At 47.1% G+C, this 27,123-nt stretch overlaps 1 protein-coding gene across 4 annotated transcripts in view; it reads right to left on the reverse strand.

Moving 5' to 3' along the window:
- Nucleotides 1–25,932, reverse strand: part of LOC136166919 (phosphatidate cytidylyltransferase, mitochondrial) — a 49,384-nt gene extending 23,452 nt beyond the window's left edge. For 3 of the 4 annotated variants that reach the window (XM_065933908.1, XM_065933907.1, XM_065933906.1), the window contains exons 1-4: nt 25,539–25,932; nt 22,743–22,925; nt 19,926–20,018; nt 10,413–10,563 (exon numbers count right to left, since the gene is read on the reverse strand). In XM_065933908.1, the coding sequence (XP_065789980.1) occupies nt 10,413–10,563; nt 19,926–20,018; nt 22,743–22,925; nt 25,539–25,673 (562 nt within the window). In that variant the 5' untranslated portion in view covers nt 25,674–25,932. Of the gene's footprint in view, nt 1–10,412; nt 10,564–19,921; nt 20,019–22,742; nt 22,926–25,538 lie in introns of all 4 variants that reach the window. The other variant, XM_065933909.1, reaches the window with a different exon arrangement.
- Between the last annotated feature and the right edge of the window lie 1,191 nt (nt 25,933–27,123).

A 27,123-nucleotide genomic window follows, 5' to 3' on the forward strand; every position in this document is an offset into this window, starting at 1 on the left:
CGACACCGGGCTAACTTTCCCTCCTAGACTAACTGCCATACTCCTGTCATCTCAGTTCAATAAATACCTGGGTGGCTTCTAAGTGCCAGGAGCTGTGTGGGACTCAGGGTGTACAAAGATACAGACTCTGCCTCAAGCAGCAAGGGACATGAAAACAGGGCATTTCAGAGGAGGTTACTGCCCGGGACTCCTGATGTGGAAGTGGTCAGGAACAGCAGCTCACACTGGAAGTTGGTATGTGCAATGTAATATTCATTTTAAACAGGTCTTCCTTTTTTTGAGATATAATTCACACACCATATAATTCTTATGTAAAGCACATAATTCTATTTTTTTAAAGTGTATTTATAGGGTTATGCAACCATCTAACTTTAGACCATTTCAGCCTCCCTAAAAGAAACCCTCTACCATCAGCAGTCACTTTCCTTCCCTGCTTCCACCCTCAGTCCCACACAGAGACTAATCCACTTTCTCTCTATATATAGATTTTCCTATCCTGAACACTTTATATGAATGGAACTGCACAATACAAGGTCTCTTTTGATTAGCATGTTTTCAGAGTTCATCATGTTGGAGAACCTATCAGTACTTATTCCTGTTTATGGCTAAATAATATTCCACTGGGTGGATGTACCACATTTTATATACCCATCTCTTAGTTGATGGGCATTTGGGTTGCTCTTACTTTGGGGCCTTTTTTTTTTTTTTTAAATGAATAACCTTGCCCTGAACATTTGCATATGAGTTTTTGTGTGGATATATATTTTCATTTCTCTTGGGTAGATACCCAGGAGCAGAACTGTTGGGTCACATAGTTGCTTTAAGTTTAATATTCTGAGGAACCGCCAGACTGTTTTTTTCCAAAGTGGCTGTATTATTTACATTCCTTCAGCAATGTATGCAGGTCAGTTTCTCCACAGCCTCAGCAACACCTGTTCTCGTCTGTATTCTGATCATAGGCTTTGGGTGTGAACTGGGGTCTCATGACGAATGCTGCTGAGCACCTTTCCGTGTGCTTATCTGCTATTTGTTTGTAAAGTGGTGCTTCCCTGGTAGCTCAGTTGGTAAAGAATCTGCCTGCAATGCAGGAGACCCTAGTTCGATTCCTGGGTCGGGAAGATGCACTGGAGAAAGGATGGGCTACCCACTCCAGTATTTTTGGGCTTCCCTTGTGGCTCAGCTGGTAAAGAATCCACCTGCAATGCGGGAGACCTGGGTTCGTTTGATCCCTGGGTTGGGAGGATCCTCTGGAGAAGAGAAAGGCTACCCACTCCGGTATTCTGGCCTGGAGAATTCCATTGACGGAAGAGTCCATAGGGTCGCAAAGAAATGACGGATTATGCTAAGCACCTTTCATGTGCTTATCTGTATACTTCCTCTCAAAAAACTGTCCATTCAAATCCTTTGCCCATTTCCATATTGGGTTACTTGTCTTTTTACTCTGTTCTAAAAATTCTTTAAATATTCCAGACACAAGTTCCTTATCAGATAAATGGTTTGCAAGTATTTCTTTTCATTTCATAGGCTGTCTTTTCACTTTCTTGACAGTTTTGTTTGCAGCACAGAAGTTTTAATTTTTATGCAGTTCCATCTATTTCTTCTTTTGTTGCTTTTGCTTTGTATTTAAGAAAACACTGCATAACTCAAACTGACTCTTCTAAAAGTCTTACGGCTTTAGCTCTTACATCCATAATCTGTGTGTGCTCAGTCACTCAGTCGCGTCTGACTCTTTGCAGCCCCAGAGGCTATAGCCTGCTAGGCTCCTCTGCCCATGGGATTATCCAGGCAAGAGTCCTGGAGTGTGGTGCCATCTCCTGCTCCAGGGGACCTTCCCAACCCGTGTCTCTCGCATCTCCTGCACTGGCAGGTGGATTCTTTACCACTAGTGACTCCTGGAAAGACCCATCCATGATCTATTTTGTGTCAGGTGTGTTAGGGGTCCAACTTCATTCTTTTCCATGTGGAAAAATAATTATTATTTCAACAAAGATGACTAAGGCAGTATTTCTAGGCCTAACAGACCATTCAAAATACATCCTCAAAAATATCTCCATGGCTGCAGAAACTATACCATCACTGCACTAACTCACACATGGAAGAGTATGAGGTAAGAACAAATAGCTGATGCACTGGTGATATACATTTGAATCATATATAAATTATTCTCTCGCACACTTTAGAGAACACATAATAGAGAGGTGTAGGAAGCATCAGGTTTACGATACTGATTCAGGAAGGAACCAATACCACCATCCATCCCCTAAGTATTTACTGAGCACCCGGTATGTGTCAGGCACCACTGTGATCACTGATGGAGGGAACAAAGCAAGAAAACACGCCTGCCTCCCGCATCCTAGTGGTGGAACAGAGGCCAGAGACGATAAACCCGACAGATACATAGTCCCTCAGAGGTGGAGAGTGCAAAGGAGGAAACACAAGCAGAGGAAGACGGCCAGGAATGGGGAGGAGACCCACGGGGCCCTACAGTCCCTTCCCTAGTCCCCTGCGTGACCTCTGCAGGACGGGGAGGGAGGAGCGAGCATCCTGGACCAGAGCGCCCGCGTGCATCCGCACTCTGGACCAGAAGTCACAGGGACGAGCTCCCTCCTGCTCTGGGCTTCGGGATCTTCACACATGTTACAGTATGGAGCAGCAGGACAGCGAGTCCATAAGTTTCCAGGATTAAATGAGTTAATACACGTAAAGCACTTAGAACACTCCCAGACACACGGTAAGTAACCCGGAGGTGTCAGATATGGTTGGTGACTGAAACCCTCTCAGGAGTGCGGCATGCTCAACAATCAGCTAGTGACTCAGTAGAGAAGCGTTCCGAGCGAGGCTTCAGCAAGAGCTCGGGCGGGCCAGGCCTGTGGAAATCCGTTTCCAAATGACTGCAGGAGTCAGTGCCAACACCCACATCACCAGGGACGCTGCTGGCGCGGGCACAGAGGCGTGACTGTCATGGGAGAAATCACAATCGCAGGAGCTCTCACCCAGAGGAAACGTCTCTCCACTGGCTTCTACCAGGATCTGGAAATGGGGATGTTCACTCACGCTGGAGAGGGCTGGCACTCATGCCTGATTTTACCAGGATCCAGAAATGGGATGTTCACTAGCGCTGGAGGGGGCTGGCACTCATGCCTGATTTTACCGGGATCCGGAAATGGGATGTTCACTAGCGCTGGAGGGGGCTGGCACTCATGCCTGATTTTACCGGGATCCGGAAATGGGATGTTCACTCGCGCTGGAGGGGGCTGGCACTCATGCCTGATTTTACCGGGATCCAGAAATGGGATGTTCACTAGCGCTGGAGGGGGCTGGCACTCATGCCTGATTTTACCGGGATCCAGAAATGGGATGTTCACTAGCGCTGGAGGGGGCTGGCACTCATGCCTGATTTTACCAGGATCCAGAAATGGGATGTTCACTCGCGCTGGAGGGGGCTGGCACTCATGCCTGATTTTACCAGGATCCAGAAATGGAATGTTCACTCGCGCTGGAGGGGGCTGGCACTCATGCCTGATTTTACCAGGATCCAGAAATGGGATGTTCACTCGCGCTGGAGGGGGCTGGCACTCATGCCTGATTTTTTCTCTAAGAATCACTCAGTTGGCACTTCCTCGCTGCTTTGTCTTGTTCCTAGAAGTAGCTGAGCCTGCGATCAGACAGTCTGGCATCAAAAAGAAACCCACTCTCTCTCTCGCACACGTCAGCCATTGAAGGTGTTTTTCGTTCGTCAAGGACTGGGAAGGGCCAAGTCACTCGACCTGACTTAAGTCCTCTGCTAACTGACAGGCATCATTTGTCAACATGCACTAGTTTAGTGGTTAGTATATCAGACGACATAATCCCCGTTTGGCGAACGTGTCCAAGGAAGCCAGTGCCCCCTCTGCCCTCTTCCCTAGCAAACAGGTTTGGCAGAAGTGAACCATAGTCACGTCGTTAGTAAAACAATGCCAGATGAAGGCGGCCTGAGCGCCCACCAATCACTGAATCACTGGGCGGATCAGGGTGTCTCAGCCTGAGGAAAACCTCTGCAGCCAGAATGATACGCGGTAACAGTGATAAGTAATGATAGGAGTCATCTTCTGAGCACCAACCATCAGTGAGCTGTGATACTGGGGGCTTTTATACATACTATCTCATGGAAAATCTTTTCAGGAAATAGTTATTTCCACTTTACAAAGGAGAATACAGGCTCAGAAAGGTTCCAGCACCTCCACGAGGCTAGTGTTCAAACTCAGGTCTGACTGCAGCCTTGCCTTTCTGTCTACAGCAAGTGGTTGTGTTGTGTGTGTGTGTGTTAGTCAGTCATGTCCAACTCTTTGTGACCCCAGGACTGTAGACTGACAGGCTCCTCTGTCCATGGAATTCTCCAGGCAAGAATACTAGAGTAGATTGCCATTTCCTCCTCCAGGGGATCTTCCCGACCCCAGGATCAAACCCAGGTTTCCCACATTGCAGGCAGATTCTTTACTGTCTGAGCCACCAAGGAAGCCCTATGTTAATACAAGCAAACATGGATCTAGAATAATATGGGACATTTACTGACCATTTACGATGTGACAGGCACATACGATTTAATCTACATGTATGATTTAATTTCATCTGTATAAAAATCTTTAGAGAGAAAGAAACTGAGTCACAAGGAGATAAGAAACTTGCCCAAAGACAGAAAGCTAATTAAGGTTAGAGCTAAGAGATGAACCCAGGAGTCTGACTACAGAGCCCCAGCTTATAAACTCTGTACTAATGCTGCCTTCCATGAAGTAATATAATGATTAAAAAAGCAAAGTACTAAATAGAATGGGCTTCCTGGGTGGCTCAGTGGTGAAGAATCCACCTGCCAATGCAGGAGATGTGGGTTCGATCCCTGGGTCGGGAAGATCCCCTGGAGAAGGAAATGGAACCCACTCCAGTATTCTTGCCTGGGAAATCCCATGGACAGAGGAACCTGGTGGGCCACAGTCCACGGGATCGCAGAAGAGCTGGACACAACTTAGTGACTAAACGGAACAACCAGCTGTTTCCACGTGAGGCTGTCCACGGTCCTGAGGCCCTGCCTGAGCCCTCATCGTGGTCCAGACTGGCTGCGCTCTGTCCATCCACCCACATGCACGCGGAGGGGCCTGCCATGCGCCACGGGGGGTTCTGGAGGCAACCCAACACAGGCCGGGTCCCAACTGTCCTCCCTGCAGGGCCTCTCTGCCTGGTCAGCTCTCCCGGGGTTCTCTTCACGGGTGCTCAGACGTTGGTGCTCAGTTCCCACCTCGGGGGAGGCCGTCTCTGGTTGCACTAAAGTGACACCTGCGCCCCCACCCCATTCTGTGCTGCCACGTGTCTGCTGGCTGACTTTCCAACCGCAGAGAGAGCCCCACGAGGGCCGCGACCGTGCCCGCCTCATCCCCAGAGCTTAGATGGCGTCCAGCAGAGGAAACCCTCGTGACCATGTGCTAAGAGAAAAAACATTCTCATTCTCAGTCTTTCTCCCTCCTGCACACTGCTGGCAAAATTATCTTTCCACAACCACAAATCCTGGACCAACCTGCAATGCCTGAAAACTTCTGTGGCTCTTAGTTGTCAAATTCCCATCTGCTCACTTTGTCTTCAACACCCTGCCCAATCCAGGTCTAACCTCTTTTCCGAAACACCAGAGAGGCAGTGAATTTCAGTGGTTAAGAATGAGGGCTAACATGGAACTCCGCTCAATGTTAGGGGACAGCCTGGATGGGTGGAGAGTCTGGGGGAGGATGGATACATGCATATGGCTGAGTTGCTCTGCTCTGCACCTGAAACTATTGCAACATGTTAATCAGCTATGTGCCGACACAAAATGAAAAGTTAAAAAAAGAGTGTGGGCTAAGATTCCAGCTCTACCACCTACTAATCTCCCAGACAACTGGCCTGAGACAGATCTGGGCCTTGGTGTTCTCATCTGTTAAATGGTGCGATAATATAGCACCCTATCAAAGGACTGTGTGTGAGGATGAAAGGATGAAACGAGTTATTGGATCAAAAGTCCTGAGAGTCATTCCTGACATATGACAAAGAATGCGACCTTCTCCTGCCACCAGCATGGACCTCCATCACAGCTGTCTGCTCCTCCCTCCCCGAACGGGACATGCACTTACACACGCCTGCCTTTTCCACATGGGCTGCTCTTAAGTCTGCCACGGACTCACTGTGACTGCATGTTTGTGAATGTGAAGCTCCTCAGAGCAGACATTGCATCCTTAATTCATTATAAGGTATGGGACACTGATTCACTTGATAAATGCTAAACCAGAGACCATTACCTAAAACTGGTCACTTTATAATTTGTTCTTTCACGAGAATGTGAAAGGCGGCCCTTTAAAGTTCATTCGGTCTCCTTCCTGTTTACTTAAACGCTGAGCTCTAAGAATAACTGAAGGATTAGAAGGCTTTCTCCTCCCCAGTTCTGTAGGCTCCCATCTTCCACCCACTCCTTTCTCACCATCACTTATAACAATAATGCCATAAATACTGACCCTGGGGCAGTTAAAGTGATCCTCAAATACTACACAGAATACAGGGATTATTATTATTATTATTGCTAGTAATACTGACGGATCCTGCCTCCACCAGCAACTACTGGAAAGAACTTGTCCAATGACACGGATACCACTGTTTTCTCCACGTCCCCCAGACTCCGCCAGGGAGAAGAGGGACTTTGCAGGTTAGGGAAGACATATCAACTCTCTCAACTGAAAACAGGTGTAAAGTAGATGTCCAAGTTGTAAATAAAAATGAGGTTGGTGGGTAATTTGAAATCTGGAATATTCTAAGGGCTTGGGAGGTTTGGGTGGTTTCCAGAAGGGATTAGAATCTGATCAATTCAAGGATACTGGGTTCTCAGAAGCCTACGAAAGGCAGGTAGAAAAGCTGATGTTTCAACACATCACCTGGGGCAAGTCTCACATCTACAGAAGACACCTGCCTGCAGGGTCTAGATCCTTCCTATCTGCACCATCCCAGTCTAGTTCCATCATATCACGGGCTAGTTAACCATTAATTACACTGTGTCCTGGTTTACCAACAACCATCATATATTATGCTGTTTCACTGGGAAAATATATTCCCAATCTAAACAACTGACTTACAGAAGACTTTGGAAAAGGTCTTATTCACAAGATAGGGACCACACAGAGTGGGAATCAGCCCCCTCTGGGGAGGATTTGTAAAGCATCCTGTCCTAAGTGTTGCAGGAAAAAGAAGCCAACCTCTTTGACATGAGTAATGGAGGCTACTTGGCCAAAGTCACAGACCCTAGGCTGATTAAGCAATGACAAATATAACTGCAAGAAAACAGGACGAGGCGAGATGAGGTATGGGAGTGACCAGAGGCCGAGGGGCTGGGGTCAGACACAGCAAGCTGTGAGACCAGGCTCCGGGGAGCAACCCACTCGTTGGTCATTTCTTCCCCAGCAGCCCCGGGCCGGCTCGTAGACACCGTTCCCTGCCTCGGAGGGCCTTCCTGAACTACCCCCTGAGAAACAGCCCACCCTCAACCTGAAGCATTTTCTTCTCCTCATGGCACTCACCACTGTCTGAAACCACCCACTGCTGCTTTACTGTCTGTCTCTCCCTGAAAGAACACAACCTCCACGAGGAGTTTCATTTGTATCTCGCTGGTGAGCGGGCACCCGGCCTGGTGCAGTGTGTGGCCTAGGGAGACATAGGACACACACATTTGCTGAAGGGACAGGGCTGCACTGTGAGGATTCTGTGACGGAATAAAGGAATAATGCTCCATCCACCTACCCACGCATCCACCCACCTACCTACTCACTGACCTACTGATTATGGAACAGCATCGCTATACAGCAGCTCTTAATGAACATTCTAGAAGAAGCGGAACAGAGGATGATACTGCTATGAGTCAGCAAGTGTTTACTGAACAACAAGAGAAACCAGGAGCATGTGACATGGTCCTTTCAGGAGGCGGAACAAAAATCAGCTCAAGATTGAGAGCAGCTTGAATGCTTACTTAAAGTTTGTAAGTAAATGTCTTCAGTCAATGTTTGGAATTTATGGAGAACTCCTAGTGTCATGAAATTAAAAGAGTCTGCTCCTTGGAACGAAAGCTATGATGAACCTAGACAGCACATTAAAAAGCAGAGACATCATTTTGCGGACGAAGGTCTGTACAGTCAAAGCTATGGTTTTTCCAGTAGTCATGTATGGATGTGAGAGTTGGACCAGGAAGAAAGCTGAGCACTTAAGAATTGATGCTTTTGAACTGTGGTGTTGGAGAAGTCCCTTGGACTGCAACGAGATCAAACCAGCCAATCCTCAAGGAAATCAGTCCTGAATATTCACTGGAAGGACTGATGCTAAAGCTGAAATTCCAATACTTTGGCCACTTGATGAGAAGAGCTGACTCACTGGAAAAGACCCTGATGCTGGGAAAGACTGAAGGCAGGAGAAGAAGGGGGCGACAGAGGATGAGATGGTTGGATGGCATCACCGACTCAATGGACATGAGTTTGAGCAAACCCCGGGAGATGGTGAAGGACAGAGGAGCCTGGCGTGCTGCAGTCCCTAGGGCCACAAAGAGTCGGACACGACTGAGCAACTGAACAGCAACAGCAACCTGGCGTCCGCCTGACACTAAGCTGATGCTGACGCCGCGGTCAGAGCAGAGGACGGCTCTGCATCTTCTCCCACAAAGTCAACCAAAGGTTCAGGTCCACCTTTCCTCACAGGGGAGCGGGGTGGGGGAGGTACCCAGACAGAGGGCCCCTCCCCACACGTTCCTCCTGGATGCAGCCCCACCATGCTGGCCCCTTGGCCTTTGCTGACAGGCAGGGAGGCTGCCGTGAGATGCTGGAGGCAACCAAGACCACGGCGATTTCACCTGCCTTCTCACCCGTGCTGCCATGACAGCTGTGGTCCCAGCACACACATCTGGGGACAAGACTGAAGAGCCAGATCCTTCGTGTCTCTGTGAGCGCAGCGTCTCCACGCAGTCTTATCTGTGCAGGGATTCAGAGGATGAGTCAGCTGCTTCTGCAGTATTTGAGCACAGAGTTCTCTGACTCATACTTAAAAGCTGGGAAAGAGCGATATTTAAGATAGTGGTTTTCAAACTATGGTTTAAAAGACAGACTACTTTTCTGAAAATGGAGTTATACACAAATCCTTAACACGTTAAACAGATCTCTGGGGGACTCTTGGGCGGAGGCTATGGTGAGGGGCCAGGCTCTGCCCTCTCGGCCTCCCCCTCCCCCTGATACCTCTGAGGAGCACAGCTTAAGGGGAAAGGAAGTTAGTATTTAGATAAATCAATAGATGAATGGAGGAGGAGGGAGAAAGGTTTCCTTAAGATGAGGAAAGGTGGAGTGGCCAAGTCACCACTGTGCACCCATCACAGTAAAGACTATTCCAGCAAGAATCGCCAGTGGAGACTCACCCTCAGAGGGAAAGATTGCTAAGAAACAGGATATTGGCCTGACCTTCAAATGTCTCCCCAGTTTGGTTAGAAGGGAGAAAACACTGCTTACTAGGCACCAACGTCACTGGTGTGCAGACTGCAAATATGTGAGTGTCGTACGAGACAAAAGAAAGGCTGAGGAAACGTTACAAATTAAAAGATAAAAGAGATGGCATCTAAATACATTATGCGATCCCTGGCGGGGTCATGTACTTGAGGGTAAAATGTTAGAAAGGGCATTACTGGGACAACCGACAACATTAGAAATGAAGATTATCAGTTTGATAGAAGTGATGTATCACTGTTATCTGGTGCCTGCACTGTGGTTCTGTGAGAGGATGCCCTGTTCTCAGGAAACACGCACTGAAGCAATGGGCCTAACCGGGACGTGACACGTGTGCCCTGCTCCCTAACAGCTCAGAAGAACATACATCATACGGCGTATTTACACACAGAGAGGGAGCAGTGGTTCTCAAAGTGGGCTCCCTGGAGGAGCATCAGCATCACCAGGAAGGGGAGAGAAACACAGACTTTGGGGACCCGCCCCAGACCTCCCAAATCGGCGGTCTTGTCTGTTCTGACAGGCCCTCCAAAGGGTCTGCTGCCAACTTCTGAACATCACTGATACAGACAGAATGATAAAAGAAGTGTGGTGAGATGTTTCTGGGGAAAGGGCATATATGGTAGCTTCCTGGATGATTACTGAAACTTACCTGTACTCTGAAACTGTTTCAAAATAAAAATGAACAATAACAACAACAGAAGGGTTACCCTATGTAGAGATGTGAAAAGGAAGAGACCCTGGGGAAGGAGGCAGATCGCCGGGTTCCTGCAGAGACCCTGACAGAGGTGCTGGGACCAGAACCTCAGTGGCCAGTGAGGGGCGGGGGGCGGGCCTGCTCCATCTCCCAGCAGGGAATCTCCTTCCGGCAGGAAGCGCAGCATGAAGCCCACTAACCTGAGTAGGAGAGCCCAGCGATCTCTGTAAACAGGTCTTCTTCAGAAAAGCTTTCCGGGAGCATGAGGAAAGCCGCGGTCACAGCGCTCTTCAGGTTTTGATCCAGGGCTGAGCGCAGAGCCACATCCTCATTCATCGCCACAATCTTCACCTGGAAAAGCAGGACGTTCAGAGGAAGACGTCCTGAAGTGGAGCAGGGCCCAACCTGGGTGTTACTACGTGCACTGGAACTGTCCTACACCCTCAGCCCTGAAGATGCTGCAGCATTAGGCAGGTTGACATGAAACAGTTACTAATCTAATAAGCAATTCTGGAGTCTCCTGTTTTAAGCCCAAACCAGACAACTCATGACATAGGAAAGAAAACAAAATAAACATTTTTCTTAAGTGAGGAAACTCCACATGAATTTTGAAGAAGTTAGTACAAAATGGAATAAATGACCTTTGAGAAATTGAGAATTTTATTTTTTAATCTCTTTGTTCTTCACTTAATTTTATGGTGGACAAAAGCATTTTACTTCTTTATTCAGAACTCATCTCTGTTCTTATCTAACCTGAGCAGGCCATGCTCTATTTTGAACTGATTCTGAACCTGACTAAGGAAAAAGAAAGGAAAACTAGCTGGTAGGAGCTACCATCTTTGACGTTCCCCTCCCATCAAGATACAAACTGCTCCGGTGTGTTTGGCTGGTTGTAAAGACTGCGCTGGAGTCAACAGGATGAGCCCAAGTCCCATCTCTCTTACTACCTCTGTGATGGGGTTAAGAACTGAACCAGGCTTCTGAGGTTGCTGGGAAGATTGAGTGAGAGCCCGCATCCGAACCCACAGCTGAAGGCAGCTTCCCCGCGTGTCTCTTGGTGCACAGTGCACGTGTCTCTCTGAGCCGGGGATTCTCCCCTTCAGGGAGATCAGAGTCTCCTGCGGGCTTGTTAAAACACCCAGTATTAGGCCCATCCCCAGAGATTCTGGCTCAGCAGGCCTGGGTACATTTCTGCCAGGCTCCCAGGTAACGCTGATGCCGCTCCAGGGACCGCGTGAGCCCCACTGCTCTAAGGCGCGTGCTCGGAGCCCGAACGGCCAAGGTGCCCTTTGTGCGGTTGTGCCAGTGTGCGCTCCCGACACGACTGTAGACCATCGTGCTGCTTCTGACAGATTTTCTAAACAAGCAGTGCGTCTAGAAATCCCTACTGAGGACACTCATGTATCTGAAACGTAGCCACTGTCTCTAACCATTTAGTCCTGTAACCAAACTCTTCTCATGTTCCAGAAAGTAGGGTTTAAACTGCCTTTTATTTATCAAACAAGGATAATTTCTGGCAAAATTCAGATGACACATAAAAGACACATACAGTATGAGAAACTCCAAATTAAAACTGTTTTAGATAGCAAGGAAAGACGGGAGTGACGTACATCCCAAAGGAATAGTTTCTTCTCTGTTTTTTCATTAATTGTGAAAAGCAATATCAGAAAACAACCATTTTATAAATCAGGCTTAAGAACCTGAGTGAAGAAAGATTGAAGGTAGGAGGAGAAAAGGACAACAGAGGATGAGATGGTTGGATGGCATCACCAACCGACTCGATGGACGTGAGTTTGAGCAAGCTCCGGGAGTCAGTGATGGACAGGGAAGCCTGGCATGCTGCAGTCCATGGGATGCAAAGAATCGGACACAACTGAGCAACTGAACTGAAGAAACTGAATTCTACCTTTTACCTTTTGTCCCTTTTTAAAATGGAATATTTATAACATATAAAGCTTCATATGGTATGTAAGCTACTTAATTCCATACTGTCTCCTCCTTCCTCATAATTACAAGGACTTAATGGCCCTGAATTAAGCCTTGGAGCACTTAGGTAAGTTTGGAATTACCAAAAACATCTGCAGAAATCAAAGCAAGGAGCAGTCCAGGAGCATGGCCTGCCCAAGGTTGCATAATAAGCTGATGGCAAAGACCAGGGTAACACCCTTGTACTTGGCAAAGCCAGCTCTGAATACTCAGATGTACCCTCACGCATTCTGTCCTGCTTAACTTTCAATCTTGGAAGATGATTAAGACAAAAGTGAAGGTCCTACAGTAACTCCTCTGTCTGGTCCTTGAATAACTTTCCCAAGCCATACACTCCACATGGACCGGGGATCTAGGACGGCAGCCTCCTCATCTCGCTAATGGGGAGACTGAGACCCAGAGGGTTAAAAGAGCTCCCTGCGATGAGCAGGCGGCACCCCAGGCCAGGACCTGTCCAGAGAGCCTGTGAAGCCTCTTTGTAATCTCCTATTCCTCATCCTCATTCACCACGTCCTGCTCAATAACTATTCACCCTCTTTTTTTTTTGGCAGGGGGGTGGGGAGGTGAACTTTCACAGAAACTCAACGAAAATAGAAGCTATTTTGAGATACTAACAAATCAAAGGTGCAAAGGAAAGAGTAAGTTTGGGAAAATTTTTCCTATTCGAAGAAAAATACTCCTGTTCTCTAGGAAAGTTTCTACTTAGGTGTTTGCTACTTAAGGTTCAGTGCAGTTCAGTCGCTCAGTCGTGTCCGACTCTTCGAGACCCCATGAATTGCAGCACGCCAGGCCTCCCTGTCCATCACCAACTCCCGGAGTCCACTCAAACCCATGTCCATCGAGTCGGTGATGCCATCCAACCATCTCATTCTCTGTCACCCCCTTCTCCTCCTGCCCCCAATCTGTCCCAGCATCAGGGTCTTTTCCAATGAGTCAACTCTTCACATGAGGTGGCCAAAGTACTGGAGTTTCAGCTTCAGCATCAGTCCTTCCAATGAATACCCAGGACTGATCTGCTTTAGGATAGACCAGTTGGATCTCCTTGCAGTCCAAGGGACTCTCAAGAGTCTTCTCCGACACCACAGTTCAAAAGCATCAATTTTTCGGCACTCAGCTTTCTTCACAGTCCAACTCTCACATTCACACATGACCACTGGAAAAACCATAGCCTTGACCAGACAGACCTTTGTTGGCAAAGTAATGTCTCTGCTTTAAGAGAACGAAAATAAAAACATCCTAACTCAAAGGAAAAACGTGACTTCAGGAGACTCTGCTCATCTGGTTCTCCAGAGGAAGGTGAACCAGGAACTTGTCTTGGCAGCACTGTTCCTTGCTGTTCAGAGTGAAAAGCCGGTGAACTCTTGGGACACTGCCAGAGAAGCTCCGGAAGAAAAGGGAAGTCTTCAGATTTGTGAATAGCTGTCTGTATCTTACTGGGAATGCCCCGACCTGAATCACAGATTGCGCGTCAGCACGACTGCCAAGGGTAATATCCTCACTGGAGAGAGAGGAAGGCCTAACACTCGAAGGGACTTTCAAAAGCCCAACTGGAGAGATTTGTGAGTACCTTTCAAGACAGAAAAAAGGACAAAGTCACGCATGGTCTCCTCTATAATAGTCACATGGAGACAGAGCTTGAATTGCAAAGAGTGAAGTTATAGTCACAAAGAACACAGCCCTCCCTCCCGTTCAAATACTCGACCATTAACCCAATGACACTTCCCAGAGCAGCTTTCCGTTCCAAATGAACAGAAAGGTGGATTTTTCTAAATGGACTCGCTTGAGGACCAAAAAGAAACAGTGGACATTTGAGCTGGATTAAAAAAAAACCTTATTTATCTACCTACTGGACCATAGGCGCTTGAGGCTAGAAATGTGGTTGTCTTTTTTTTTTAATTCTTCTGACACACACAGAGAAAAAACTTAGTCTTTTGAATAAGTAAATGAATGGCTCAATCTTTCATTTCAAAGGCTACAGGCCCAAAGATTTGCTCTCAGCCAGGCAGAGCCAAGACTAGTGAGTCAGGCCTTCCAAGTCTCATTCAGGGAACTTTTCTACCACTGGGGGAGGTTTTCTACTACAAAAAAGTAAGTCAGTGAAGTTACAATATGGTGACGCCTGCAAACTGTGACTATACTAAAAAACCACTGAGTCATACACTTTTTTAAAGGGGTGAAGTGTGTGTGATTATGTTTCAATAAATCTATTATTCAAAAAGCTATGACTAGCGAATAAAAGAAAAAAAATATTGAAATGAATACATTAATGTAAATTAAAATTCTCTTAACAAGGTGGCAAAATACCATTGTTTGTCCATGTGAATGCTTTAAATATTTAAGCCAAATTATCCATACACTAAAAAAAAAAATGCAATACAAAAATTGAACTTACATTAAATAAATTAGAGGAATAAATACTAATATAACTTTAGACTTCTTGGACCTGAAGACTGGCCACAACGAGATTCTATTAAATACTTTACATGGAAAATGGCTTGTTGACAATGCAAACTTACAGTTGCACTAGAAGTAAAACCGGGTTGTCTCCTCAATGATAAGGTAAGGTAACTGTAAAGTATAATAGAAATGCAACTTGTACTCAATTTTTTCCAGAAATGTCCATCTTTTTAAGGAATGTACTCCTCTATATTCTTTCCTATTTTCTTAATAATAAACTATTCTTTTTTAAACTTTATCTTTTAAAGTAGGTTTAGGTTCACAGCAAAGGCAAATGAGAAGCACAGAGAGTTCCCACATGCCCTCTGCGTATTCCTTTTAAAGACTTAAACTGCTAGTGATTGAGAAATCCTATTCCATTTGTAACATGGAGAATAATTTTAGAGCTTCAGACAACATAATTTAATGTAATTCCTTTTAAGACACATAAAAACAAAAAATCCACACTCATTCTCACAATTCTTTCTTAAGATACTCACCCATTATCTTCATCCAAAGGCTTCCAACTCTATCAGGTTTGTTCCTTTGGTTAATATTTGCTGCCACCTAGAGGTGCTCTTGCCTGGAAAATCCCATGAACGGAGGAGCCTGGTAGGCTGCGGTCCATGGGGTTGCTAAGAGTAGGACATGACTGAGCGACTTCACTTTCACTTTTCACTTTCTTGCATTGGAGAAGCAAATGGCAACCCACTCCAGTGTTCTTGCCTGGAGAATCCCAGGGAAGGCAGAGCCTGGTGGGCTGCCGTTTATGGAGTCGCATAGAGTCGGACACGACTGAAATGACTTAGCAGCAGCAGTAGCAGAGGTTAAAAAAAAAAAAAAACAAAAACCCTGTATTTGGCTCAGACAGTAACAAAGCCACCTGCAAGAGTCCCAGGTTCAATCCCTGGGCTGGGAAGATCTCCTGGAGAAGGGAATGACTATCTACTCCAATATTCTTGCCGGGATAATTCCATGAACAGAGGAGCCTGGCAGGATACTGATCATGGGGTTGCAAAGAGTTGGACACGACTGAGCAACTAACACTTTCAAGGGTAAAAATAGTTTAAAGATAGCTATCCTAAGAATTCTCCAGTTAACAGTGATCTACTTCTGCAGAAAAGAGAAATTGGAGACAGGTGTAGGTGGAAGAGTTGAATTATCCATTTATGATTTTTAATTTCATGTGATATGTTCAAAACCTCAACTGGTTCTTAAGATAGCTTAATCTTCTTGTGCTAGAAGCTTCTTTCCTGATGCTGGGAAGATTGAAGGCAGAAGGAGAATGGAACGACAGAGGATGAGATGGTTGGATGGCATCATCGACTCAATAGAAATGAGTTTGAGCAAACTCCGGGAGTTGGTAATGGACAGGGAAGTCTGGCGTGCTGCAGTCCATGGGGTCGCAAAGAATCAGACACGGCTGAGCAACTGAACTCAACTGAGAAGCTTCTTAATAAGCCTGTGCACATGTGCTAAGTCACTTCAGTCACATCTGACTCTTTGCAACCCCAGGCTCCTCTGCCCATGGTATTCTCCAGGCAAGAATACAGGAGTGAGTCGCCATGCCCTCCTCCAGGGGATGTTCCCAACACGGGGTTCAAATCCCAGTCTCTTATGTTTCCTGCATTGGCAGGCGGGTTCTTTACCACTAGCGCCACCTGGAAAGCCCACTAAGCCTGAGGGACTGTCATTGTTATCAAGAACATTGTCTTCTCCAAGTAAGCTGAGAAATGCAGTTTTAAATGAACTGAGTGTATCTGAGTGTTGCTTGGAACTGATGTTTTTATCAGGATACTTAACATTTAGGTGAAATCTAGCTCATTTCCAGTGATTACATTCTGAGATTTCATGGCACATGTGTTTTCTGCAGTCTATTTGTACAAGCTGGATTTAGAAAAGGCAGAGGAACCAGAGATCAAGTTGCCAACATCTGTTGGATCATACAAAAAGCAAGGGAATTCCAAAAAATATCCACTTCTGCTTCATTGACTATGCTAAAGCCTTCAACTGTGTGGATCACAACAAATTGTGGAAAGTTCTTAAAGGGATGGGAATACCAGACCACCTTACCATCTCCTGAGAAACCTGTATGCAGGACAAGAAGCAACAGTTAGAACCGGACATGGAACAACAGATTGGTTCCAAAAGGGGAAAGAAGTACTTCAAGGCTGTTTACTGTCACCCTGCTTATTTAACTTATATGCAGAGCACATCATGTGAAATGCTGGGCTGGATGAATCATAGCTGGAATTAAGATTTGGGGGAGAAATATCACTAACCTCAAATATGCAGATGATACCACTTTAATGGCAGAAAATGAAGAGTAACTAAAGAGTCTCTTGATTGGGGTGAAAGAGGAGAGTGATAAAAACTGGCTTAAAATTCAACATTCAAAAAACTAAGATCACAGCATCCAGTCCCATCCCTCCACGGCAAATAGATGAGGAAAAAGTAGAAACAGTAACAGATTTTATTTCCTTGGGCTCCAAAATCACTGCAGATGGTGACTGCAGCCATGAAATTAAGATGCTTGCTCCTTGGAAGAAAAGCTATGACAAACCTAGACAGCATATTAAAAAGCAGAGATGTTACTTTGCTGACAAAGGTTCGTCTAGTCAAAGCTATGGGTTTTCCCAGTAGTCATGTGTGGATGTGAGAGTTGGGTCATAAAGAAGGCTGAGCACTGAAGAATTGATGCTTTTGAACTGTGGTGTTGGAGAAGACTCTTGAGAGACACTTGGGCTGCAAGGAGATCAAACCAGTTACTCCTAAAGGAAATCAACCCTGAATATTCACTGGAAGGACTGAGGCTGAAGCTGCAGCTCCAATACTTTGGCCACCTGATGTGAAGAGCCAACTCACTGGAAAAGATCCTGATGATGGGAAAGATTGAGGGCAGGAAGAGAAGGGGATGACAGAGGACAAGATGGTCACATGGCATCATCGACTCAATAGACATGAGTTTGAGCAAACTCTGAAAGATAGTGAAGGACAGGGAAGCCTGGCATGCCACAGTTCATGGGGTTGCAAAGAGTTGGGCATGACTTAGTGACTGAATAATACCAACAATGCCAAGCTGTGCTGGGTAGATTTAAAAAAAAAAAAAAAAAAAAACTTGAAATATTGCAAGAACAAAACATAGTACAGAGAATACATTTTCACATTCAACACCTCATTTTACCTCAAAATGACTGAGACAGGTGAAGACATAAAGAAGTGAATGATGGCTTCCTGAACGTCTGCTAGGTGCCAGGCACCTTAGATCCAGGCATTTCTCAAATGCCTTTTGAGGACAGCGTCATCACTCTCAGCCACAGGTGAGCGAGTCCCAAGACCCAGGCAGATTCAGTCCCTGGTGCCAGTTTACACGGCTGGGGGTGTCAGAGCTGGACTCAAACCCTAGAACTGCCTGACTTGAAAACACCTGTGTTCTTTCCAGTATTAGCATCCTGCTTCCACCTTTCACCACTTTTGTGAAGAGGGCAGGGCAAGGATTGCTATTCCCATTCTATATGGCACTAGTGGTCATCAGCCTGCCAATGTAGGAGATGCAAGAGACTGGGGTTCAATCTCTGGGTCGGGATGATACCCTGGAGAAGCAAATGGTGACCCGCTTCTGTATTCTTGCCTGGGAAAATCCATGGACAGAGGAGCCCGGTGGGGTGTGGTCCCTGGGGTTGGACACAACTGAGCACAGAGAAGCATAAAACAAGCTGCCTAACATCATATAAAGAGTTAATAAGTAGCAGGAATGAGTAAGACCCAAGGATTCTAATTCGACATTCATTAATCTTCCTATCAAGCTACATATTTTGTGTATTTAGAAAGAAATTTGGAAAGAAAAGGAACATTTACAAATATCCAATTACATTTATTTCCTCAATTATGAGGAGGGCATGGTAACCCACTCCAGTATTCTTGCCTGGAGAATCCCATGGACAGAGAAGCCTGGCAGGCTACAGTCCACAGGGTCACACAGAGTTGGACGTGATTGAAGCAACTAAGCAGGAACACAAGCATTGTTTCCGGACTTAAAAGTTTTTACTTAAATAAAATTGTATACAGTAAAGCAGAGTAAGCTACCCAGCACAGCTTGGCAGACTGTTACATATGGATGTACCCACGCTTTCTGGCTAAGATCAGGTACAGTATGGGGGATTCCCAGATGGCACAGTGGTAAAGCATCCACCTGCTGATGGACAAAGGTTTCATCGCTGGGCGGGGAAGATCCCCAGGAGCAGGAAATGGCAACCCGCTCCAGTATTCTTGCCTGAAAAATTCCACGGACAGGGGAGCCTGCTGGGCTACAGTCCACGGGGTCGCCCAGAGTTGGACGTGACCGAGCCACTGGGTGCAGAACACTGTACCCATGTAACTGTCGCCCTGACTGTATCCATGTAACTGTCGCCCTGATCAAATGTTTCTGCATGCTTTAATGAGCTACACTGTTAAATTTTAAGCCTAAACACAAAGAAAGAGAATCTGGTCCTCCCACACACATCAGTAGAGATTTTATCACACAACCAAGTGAGCTCAGACTGTATAAAACCCTCTGATCTCTTGCCAAAGCTGACAAAGAATGAGCAGTACAGTCACCCACGAGAGGTGTCTGAGAACACTCTGTGAGCCCTCTTTGGGGCTGCAGACCCTCTGACAGTTCGAGAAAAATTAATCCTTGTTGGGAGATTAGCAATTGTGACAACTTCGTCTAGATCTTAAACTATGAAGATGTCCTTCTCAGATACAGACTACACGTCTGCAGAAAGAAGCAAGCTGGTATTTGTGACCGCGTGTCAGAGGCTTAGGCCCTCTGCACTCTTCTGTTTGTTCCCACTTCTAGTAAAGTCCGGGGAGAAGCCTGCCCCTGTGGCTTCCTCCAACAACCTTCCAAACAAGGAGGGCGCTGAGGCAGGATCCCAGGCGCTGTCGGGACAGACTGCTGGACAAGCAGTGCCCTGTGGCACTAGCACTCTAGAAGCGGTGATCTGGGGGGTGGGGGGTGGGGGGTGGACGTGGCTTGCTGACAGAGGCTCTGTGCGGCCTGGGCACCTCCCCTGTCATCCTCCCGACTCAAACGGACTGACTCTGAGTCTGAATCCATTCAGACACTGGAGAATCTTGAGAGAGAGGGAAGCAGCAGTGTGAGTAATACCTGGATACTGTTTGGCGGCAGATTCTGTACACAGGAAAAGGAGTGTGAAGCTCATTTCTATGCCAATGCAATCACAAAGGTCAAAGTAAGGTCAGGTTTGGAGAGAAGAGACATCCCTAACAGAACACTCACTCACTGGTTTTTGGAGTCGACCAGCAATGTATAGGTTATTCCAGTTGAGGAGATCTTCGATCAAAACACTGGTGCTAATAACTCCGTATTTGATAAGCTGGAAAAGAAAAGAAATGTGCATGAAAAAGAGCAAAATACCATCCTGACCTTTGTGCAAGTGAAAAATATAAAGAACTAAATTTCTGACCAAGGCAGAAGCTTGATTTCCAAAGTCACTCAAAAAACCACTAGCTTGTAAAAACACACATCTCCACAAAATCTTTGCAAAGGGTTAGCTTCCAAGACTGTCTGTTGCCTAAGGTATTCATGGTACGATGACCACAGCCTTAAATCTGGCACTTGTGATGTCAGAGGCAGAATGGCTCTTAGAGGCTGTCTGGTCTTGGTCCTCAATGGACTGGAAATATCAATACAAACACTGGTCCTGACAGACCCGTGGTACAGTTCATTCTCCTCATGTGAGAAATAAGAAACCTGACGCTCAGAGAGAATAAACGATGTGCCCAAGGTGGCACCCAGAGGAGCAGAGCTAAACCAGGTCCCTGAATTTCAGGCTGGGCTTCCAGTGTTTGTTCATCACAGAGAATGAGAAATTTTCCTCAAAGTTTTCACTGACATCCTTGACATGCTGAATTTCTCTTTCACGTTTGACTATTTGAAACACTTCTGTAATTACAATGCAACATGCAAACATAAAACCTCTTTATCAGCCCTAAACACATGGAATTATGGTCAAGCTCATTTCAGTAACAATTTGCACAACACCCTGAATGCAGTTGTTTCCGGTTACAAAATCCCATTTGCTTCAACAGATATCTTCAGACTCACTTCACTGAACAGTATCCAAGCAGTCTTCTCAGGCTGCAAATATCTAAAAAGTAGCTAAAGAATTTCAATTAAAAAGTACAGTCCCTTTGGCACACAATTATGCCCAAACATTTGGTTACTGGAGCCTGCAATGCTGTTTGAAACTACTAATTAGAGGTCGGCTCAGCATAACATTAACCCTGGAGAAAGCACAGAACTCCGAGCTCCATGACTAGTGCGGATGTGCGGGGCTGGGCTGAGTGACCGCCTCCCACCACTCCGGCTACCACACCGCAGAGCCCATCTTGCTGCAGGCGCCTAACAGCCAGGAGGCAGGATGGACGGCAACCAGAAAAGTAAACGCCGGGCCCAAAGGCGATGCAGACATCACCACCCACAGCGCTCATCCCTGCCTCGCACAGATAGGCCTGCAAAATCCTTCTCAGGTCAGTACCCCAGCCTCCTGCCTTTCAAAGTGTGGTCCACCGCCCAGAAGCATCATTGTCACAGACCAAGTGAATCAGAATCTGCATGCCAACAAGATCCTCAGGTGACTGTCTGCCCGCAGAAGGGTGACAGCCCTGAGCCATCGGGAGCCTGGCGCAGCGCAGGCATGGCCAACATCCTCCGCCCAGCCGACTCTAGGAGGCCCCTGACTCAGCTCCCACTGGTCCTCACACTGGGGTCACGCTGGGTTCCTGGCCGTCCTCTTAGAGCCTGGACCCCTCATCGGAATGACCACTGGGCAGGGTCCCCGCAGTCAGACAGCCCTCTGCCGGGATCCGGGGTGCTCACCTGCCCGCCAACGCCCATCATCAAATTCTGCCCAACAGAGGGGTTCCTCCCACCAGGCACCACATGCTCCCAATGACCTACGATCCCCTCTTCACTTCCAACTTCTCCCTGGGCGTGTGCGCCTCTCCGTACAGACAAGATTAACTTCCACCCTGATCCAAAATGGTCTGCCCGTTCCTCCCACTGACCAAACCAGTGGTTCCCAAGGTGTGTTCCAGACGGGCAGCATCAGCATTGTTTGAAAGCTTGTTAGAAATACAAATCCAGGGGGCAGGAGAAGGCGGGACAAATGGAGAGAGAAGCCCTGAAATATACACCACCATGTGTACAAGAGACAAATAACAGGTCTGTACAACACAGGGAGCTCACCTAATGCTCGGAGACAGCTTAGGGGGTGGGATGGGCTGGGAGGTATGTTCAAGATGGAGGGGACGGATGTACACCTCTGGCTAACTCATGCTGACGTATGGCAGAATCCAACACACTGGTGTAAAGCAATTATCCTCCAATTAAAAATAAATAAATTTTAAAAAAGAAATGTAAATCCTTGGGGCTGAGAGAGTAAACCTTAAAAGTTCTCATCACCAGAAAAAGAAAACCAACTATGTATGGTGATGGATGTTAACTAGACTTACTGCGGTAATCATCTCACAGTAAGATCAATCGTTACGCTACACACCTAAAACTAGCAGTGTTACAGGACAATCACCTCTCAATGTGTAAAAAATGCAAACCCTCAAACCCCACCCCTGACTTTCTGATTCTGGAACTCTGGGGGTGGGACACACCATTCGTGCACCCGATAGGCACTCCGGGTGCCGCTGAGGCACGCTAAGTTGACACCAAGAAACATTTGTTGTTGTTCACTCTCTAAGTTATGTCCAACTCTTTGCCACCCCATGGACCACAGCACATCAGGCTTCCCTGTCCTTCACTATCTTCTGGAGTCAAACTCATCTCCCGGAGTCAAACTCATGTTCATCAAATCGGTGATGCTATCTAACCATCTCATCTTCTGTCACCCCCTGCTCCTCTTGCCCCCAATCTTTCCCAGCCAAAAAACATTTGGCCAAAGGCAAAAAAAAAAGTCGTATTCACCACCTTCATCCAGCAAAAGTGTGAACATTACCTGACCATAAGAACACATGTATTTAGCTGGGATTCTAAGAACAACGGTTAGTATCCACCCAAGTTAAGACAGAGGCCCGAAGTCACTCACCCTCCCGTCACATGTGATCAACGGGTTGTAGTAAACCCCAGCACCGTAGTTATTCTGGACAGCAGTGATAATCCTGGGCCCCAGCACTTTTAGGAAAGAGTAGTGGTTCCAGTTTTTCTTCAGGTTCTTTGAATGCCATGCGACGGGGTCATCAACTGTGAACACGAAGTCCAGCATTGCATTCTGGGAGGTGAAGAAAAGAGATGGATTTTAGTTTTAACTCCTAGAAAGACACCGAGACAGAGTGGAAAGCTCTAAGACTCGATGTAGCTTTGATTAACAGCAGACCTGGGGTCAGAAACTTAAGTAAACCTCTGGAACCAGGCTGAGCTTTGTTTTTTGTCCACTCACGTAACAGTAATGTTTACTGAAGTAATGTTTTAGCCCTCTTTTAAACACTCTCTGTATTATACAGAACTTCTTATCCTCAAAACAATCCTACAAGGTAGACACCATTATTATCATGTTTCTGTAGGAAAGGAAACCACGGCACAGAGTAAGCTCCGACAGACACAGTCCAGTTCCAGAGTCTGGGCGAGACCACTTTGCTACACTGTCTTCCACCTAAATCTAGTTGAATGTGTTCCACTTTTCTTCCAGATCAGATAATACCATGTGGGCAAGCTCTATTAAGCATTATGCAAAGGAAAATAAGTTATCTTAACTTCACCCATTCACCAACCTCCTCTGATCATCTATGAGGAGTTCTGATGGGTCCTGAGATAAAGAGCTCAGTCACCTGGGGAGAATAGGCAGATTATTAGCAAAAGGACTTGCTAGGGGAATTTCACTCAGAATGGGGTCACAGAGGAAGGAGGAATTTTCCTATAAGATGACACTCTTAAAGACTCTGGTGAGTCTGAGTCTTCCAGAATGCACAAGAGTTAAGCAGATTTGGTGAAGTGTTAGAAGAAGCCTGAGTAAGGGGGTCAGGGGAGTCCTGTTGGATGAAAACGCTCTTGAGGAGACTGGGCATGTTCTGGGTGCTGTGCCTAGGTTAGTAGGGCTGGGATGGGATGCAGGTATAGAGTGGTGGGAGATGGGACCAAAGAGAGACGCTGGCTGCCAGGGTAAGAGATGTTCCTGCAGCAGAAAGGGAGGGCGGACTAAAGGCTGCACCACCGCACACGAGGCTGCCTGCCAGTAACCAGGGCGCCGCGGCAGGGACTCATTGGGGACAGACTCAGGTGCTGGAGTCTATTTGTGAACTTGCAGGGAACGAGGGTGAGGGAAAAAAACCTTTTCTTGGAGGGAATTCCAGGTCTGCTCAAAGGAAAATCTTCACAGGAAAATGAAGAGATGATTACAGGATCAGGACGCTCTGAGTTTCCTACAAACTAGTGGTGATAGTTAAGATTTTGAGTGGACATGCTTTTAACAATTTTATGTTAACATATGTTGGGGAAAAAAATAGCCTATTATAATCTATAATTCCCTGTATGCCCCAAATTTATCATTTCTCATATGCTGCCAAATCAAAGTACTATTTAAATTAGGGGGCTTTGCAGGTGGCTCAGTGGTAAAGAATCCACCTGCCAAGGCAGGAGACACGGGAACAAGGCTTCAGTCCCTACATCAGGAAGATCATCTGGAGGAAGAAACGGCAACCCACTCTAGTACCCTTGCCTGGAGAGTCCAATGGATAGAGGAGCCTAGGGGGCTACAGCTCATGAAGGTGCAGAGTTGGAAACGACTGAGCAACTGAGCACACTAAAATACAAAATAAGCACATTACTTAAGTACTAGTACAGGTGGGAACCAGGAAATTCAAGCCACGGTATAGATGGCCTAACCAGGAAGTGAACAGGCAAAGATTAACTGAAAGATTACAGCCAGGTAATCTAGTGAGGCCCTAGTGCAGACTGCACCAGACCATTTCCTTCCTTTATTAAAGAAACCCAGTCCAGAACACGAGCTACACATACAGAAAACATCTCTACCTAGACTCCTGCTCCTTCAACCTTAATTCAGCAAGGGCGCAAAGACCCCCGTCAGTCAAAGCCAATTAAAAGTCTCGTTAAATGGAAAATAACTGCCTGCCACTCTTGGATCTCTTGAATCTTGTCTCCAACTTGGAAGCAACCCCCGCCCAAACACAGAAGAAAAAAAAATCTACAATCATAAGGAAACCTATACCCTCACTGCTCTGGTGCCCCAGCAACTTTGAAGAGTAACAATGCTTAGTCCTAAACAGACACTCGGTAAATGTCCTGGGCAGGAGCAAATATACTGCTCACTCGCTAACTCCCTTCCTGCAAATGCCCGAACCCTACCATCCGTCCGTCAGCCTCCCAAAGTCAGGAGAATCACTTTTTCTCCTACAGCCAGAGACGGAATTCTCAAGCTTGGCTGCGTAGTAGAATCACCTGGGAAGTTTTTTAAATTCCTAATGCCCAGACCAATTAAACCTGAATCTCTGCAACTGGGACACAGATTTTCAGTATTTTTTTAAAAGCTTTCCAGAAACCTCCAATGTTCAGCCAAGGCTGAGAAGACTGAACGAGGACCTGGCAAGTTTTTTAGTGGTTTTTTTTTTTTTCCCCGTCTTGTCCTGGCACCAGCTCTTCCCTCCACATAATTGCATCTCCCGCTCTTAGACCCAAGCGGACTCCTACGTGTCCTGGAAGCGCGGCTCACGCTGCCGCTCTAAGAGCCCTTTCACAGAGTTTATTATCAGGTCTTCGCGAGTTGATACGGGGATGCGCAGAGCGGCCCGGCAGCTCCAGGGCTCGGGAGGGACCGAGGGCAAAGCGACCTCGGAAGCACGTTCCCGGCGCGGGGCTGGCCCGGGCTCACCTTCTGGTCTGAGCTGGGCCCCGCCTGGCGGTACACCCCCGAGCCGTAGGCGAAAGCCAGGCTCAGCTCCTCGGGGAAGTGAGACAGGATCTTGCGGAAGGCCACCCCCGAGCTCTGCAGCGCCTGCAGCGCCATGGGGCCGGGGCTCACCCAGGGCCCCCCGGAGGACGGCGGGCGGGGGACGCGAACCCGCCGGTGGGAGATGGAAGCCGGGGACCCGCCCGGACGGAAGAGGGCTGGGGCCGGGGGGCGAGGAGAGGGGGGCCCGCAAGGACCCGGGGCGGCAGGTCAGTCAGACACGAAGTCTGTCAGACATGAAGTCAGTCACGCCGTAGGCACCCGGGACACAACCGAGTGGGCGACGTCCTGCCGCACAGGCGGCCACGCAGGCCACGCCCCCCGCGCGCACACGTGCTCCGAAGGCGCCAGAGCAAGAGCGGGCGCCCTCCCGCGCGTGGGGACGCCAGGCCTCCGCAGCGCCCCCTGGTGGTCGGAGGAGCGCGCTGCAGGCTGGCCGCCTGGGATTAAGACTTGGACATGGGAGGGGGAGCGTGACTGCTGATTGAACTGCCTTTGAGCCGTAAAAGTCCTTGCTGGTTCTCGCCTCAAACCTCATTTTCATAAATGACTGTGAAATCACGTGTGTAGTATTGCAGGAGATCTTTTGGATGAGGTGAAATTCACATAATGTAAAATTGTGCACTTTACAATTTAGTGCATTTATTGCATTCACAATATTATGCAACCACTGTTTCTATTCAGCTCCAAAACTATGGAAGATTTTGAAGGTTTAGGAAAACACAAGTAAAGTTAAAATCACCCCAAGTCCCACCATCCAGAGACTATCACTGTTAAGATTTAGCTGTGCTTTCTTCTCATTAAAATCCTCTCCAAATTCTATGATGGGCAGGAAAGCGCTTCATAAATGGTGATAAAAAAAGGAAGAAGAATGCACCAAGGTTCTCTGTATTGTATTAATTAATTAATTAATTAAATTGTATTTAATTTTAAGGATGGGAAAGAGTCTCTTCCCTTTTCCCTTATGGACTGGGCTCACAAAGGGGCACATGAAATGCAGTTTCTGATGGAAATGGGCCCCCAGGTAAGAGCTCACCTCTTCATGAATAACCAGAGAAACTTGTGGGGCTTCCCTAGTGGCTCAGTGGCAAGGAATCCGCCTGCCAATGCAAGAGATGCAAGAGAGGCAGATTCGACCTCTGGGTCAGGAAGATCCCCTAGAGAAGGAAACGGCAACCCGCTCCAGTATTCTTGCCTGGAAAATTCCATGGACAGAGGAGCCTGGTGAGCTACAGTCCACGGGGTCTCAAAGAGTCGGACACGACTGAGCAACTGAATAACACACACACACACACAGAAACTTGCTCCGGGTCACCGGGCCCTTCAGGATGTAGTCTGAATTCCTGGACGGGGACTTTTCAGCTATGCTTCCCTTCTCCCCTGAAGAGCCCGGCCTCTCAAGGATAACAGAAGTAGTAATAGCTAAATTTGGGTTTGGCTAAATGCCGTTGATGCGTTTCACATGCATTTTTCATTGCATTCCTTCTACAACCTTGTGGGAGGAGGT

The sequence above is a fragment of the Muntiacus reevesi genome, chromosome 4 (genome assembly GCF_963930625.1).
Source record: "Muntiacus reevesi chromosome 4, mMunRee1.1, whole genome shotgun sequence".
Classification (NCBI taxonomy): domain Eukaryota; kingdom Metazoa; phylum Chordata; class Mammalia; order Artiodactyla; family Cervidae; genus Muntiacus; species Muntiacus reevesi.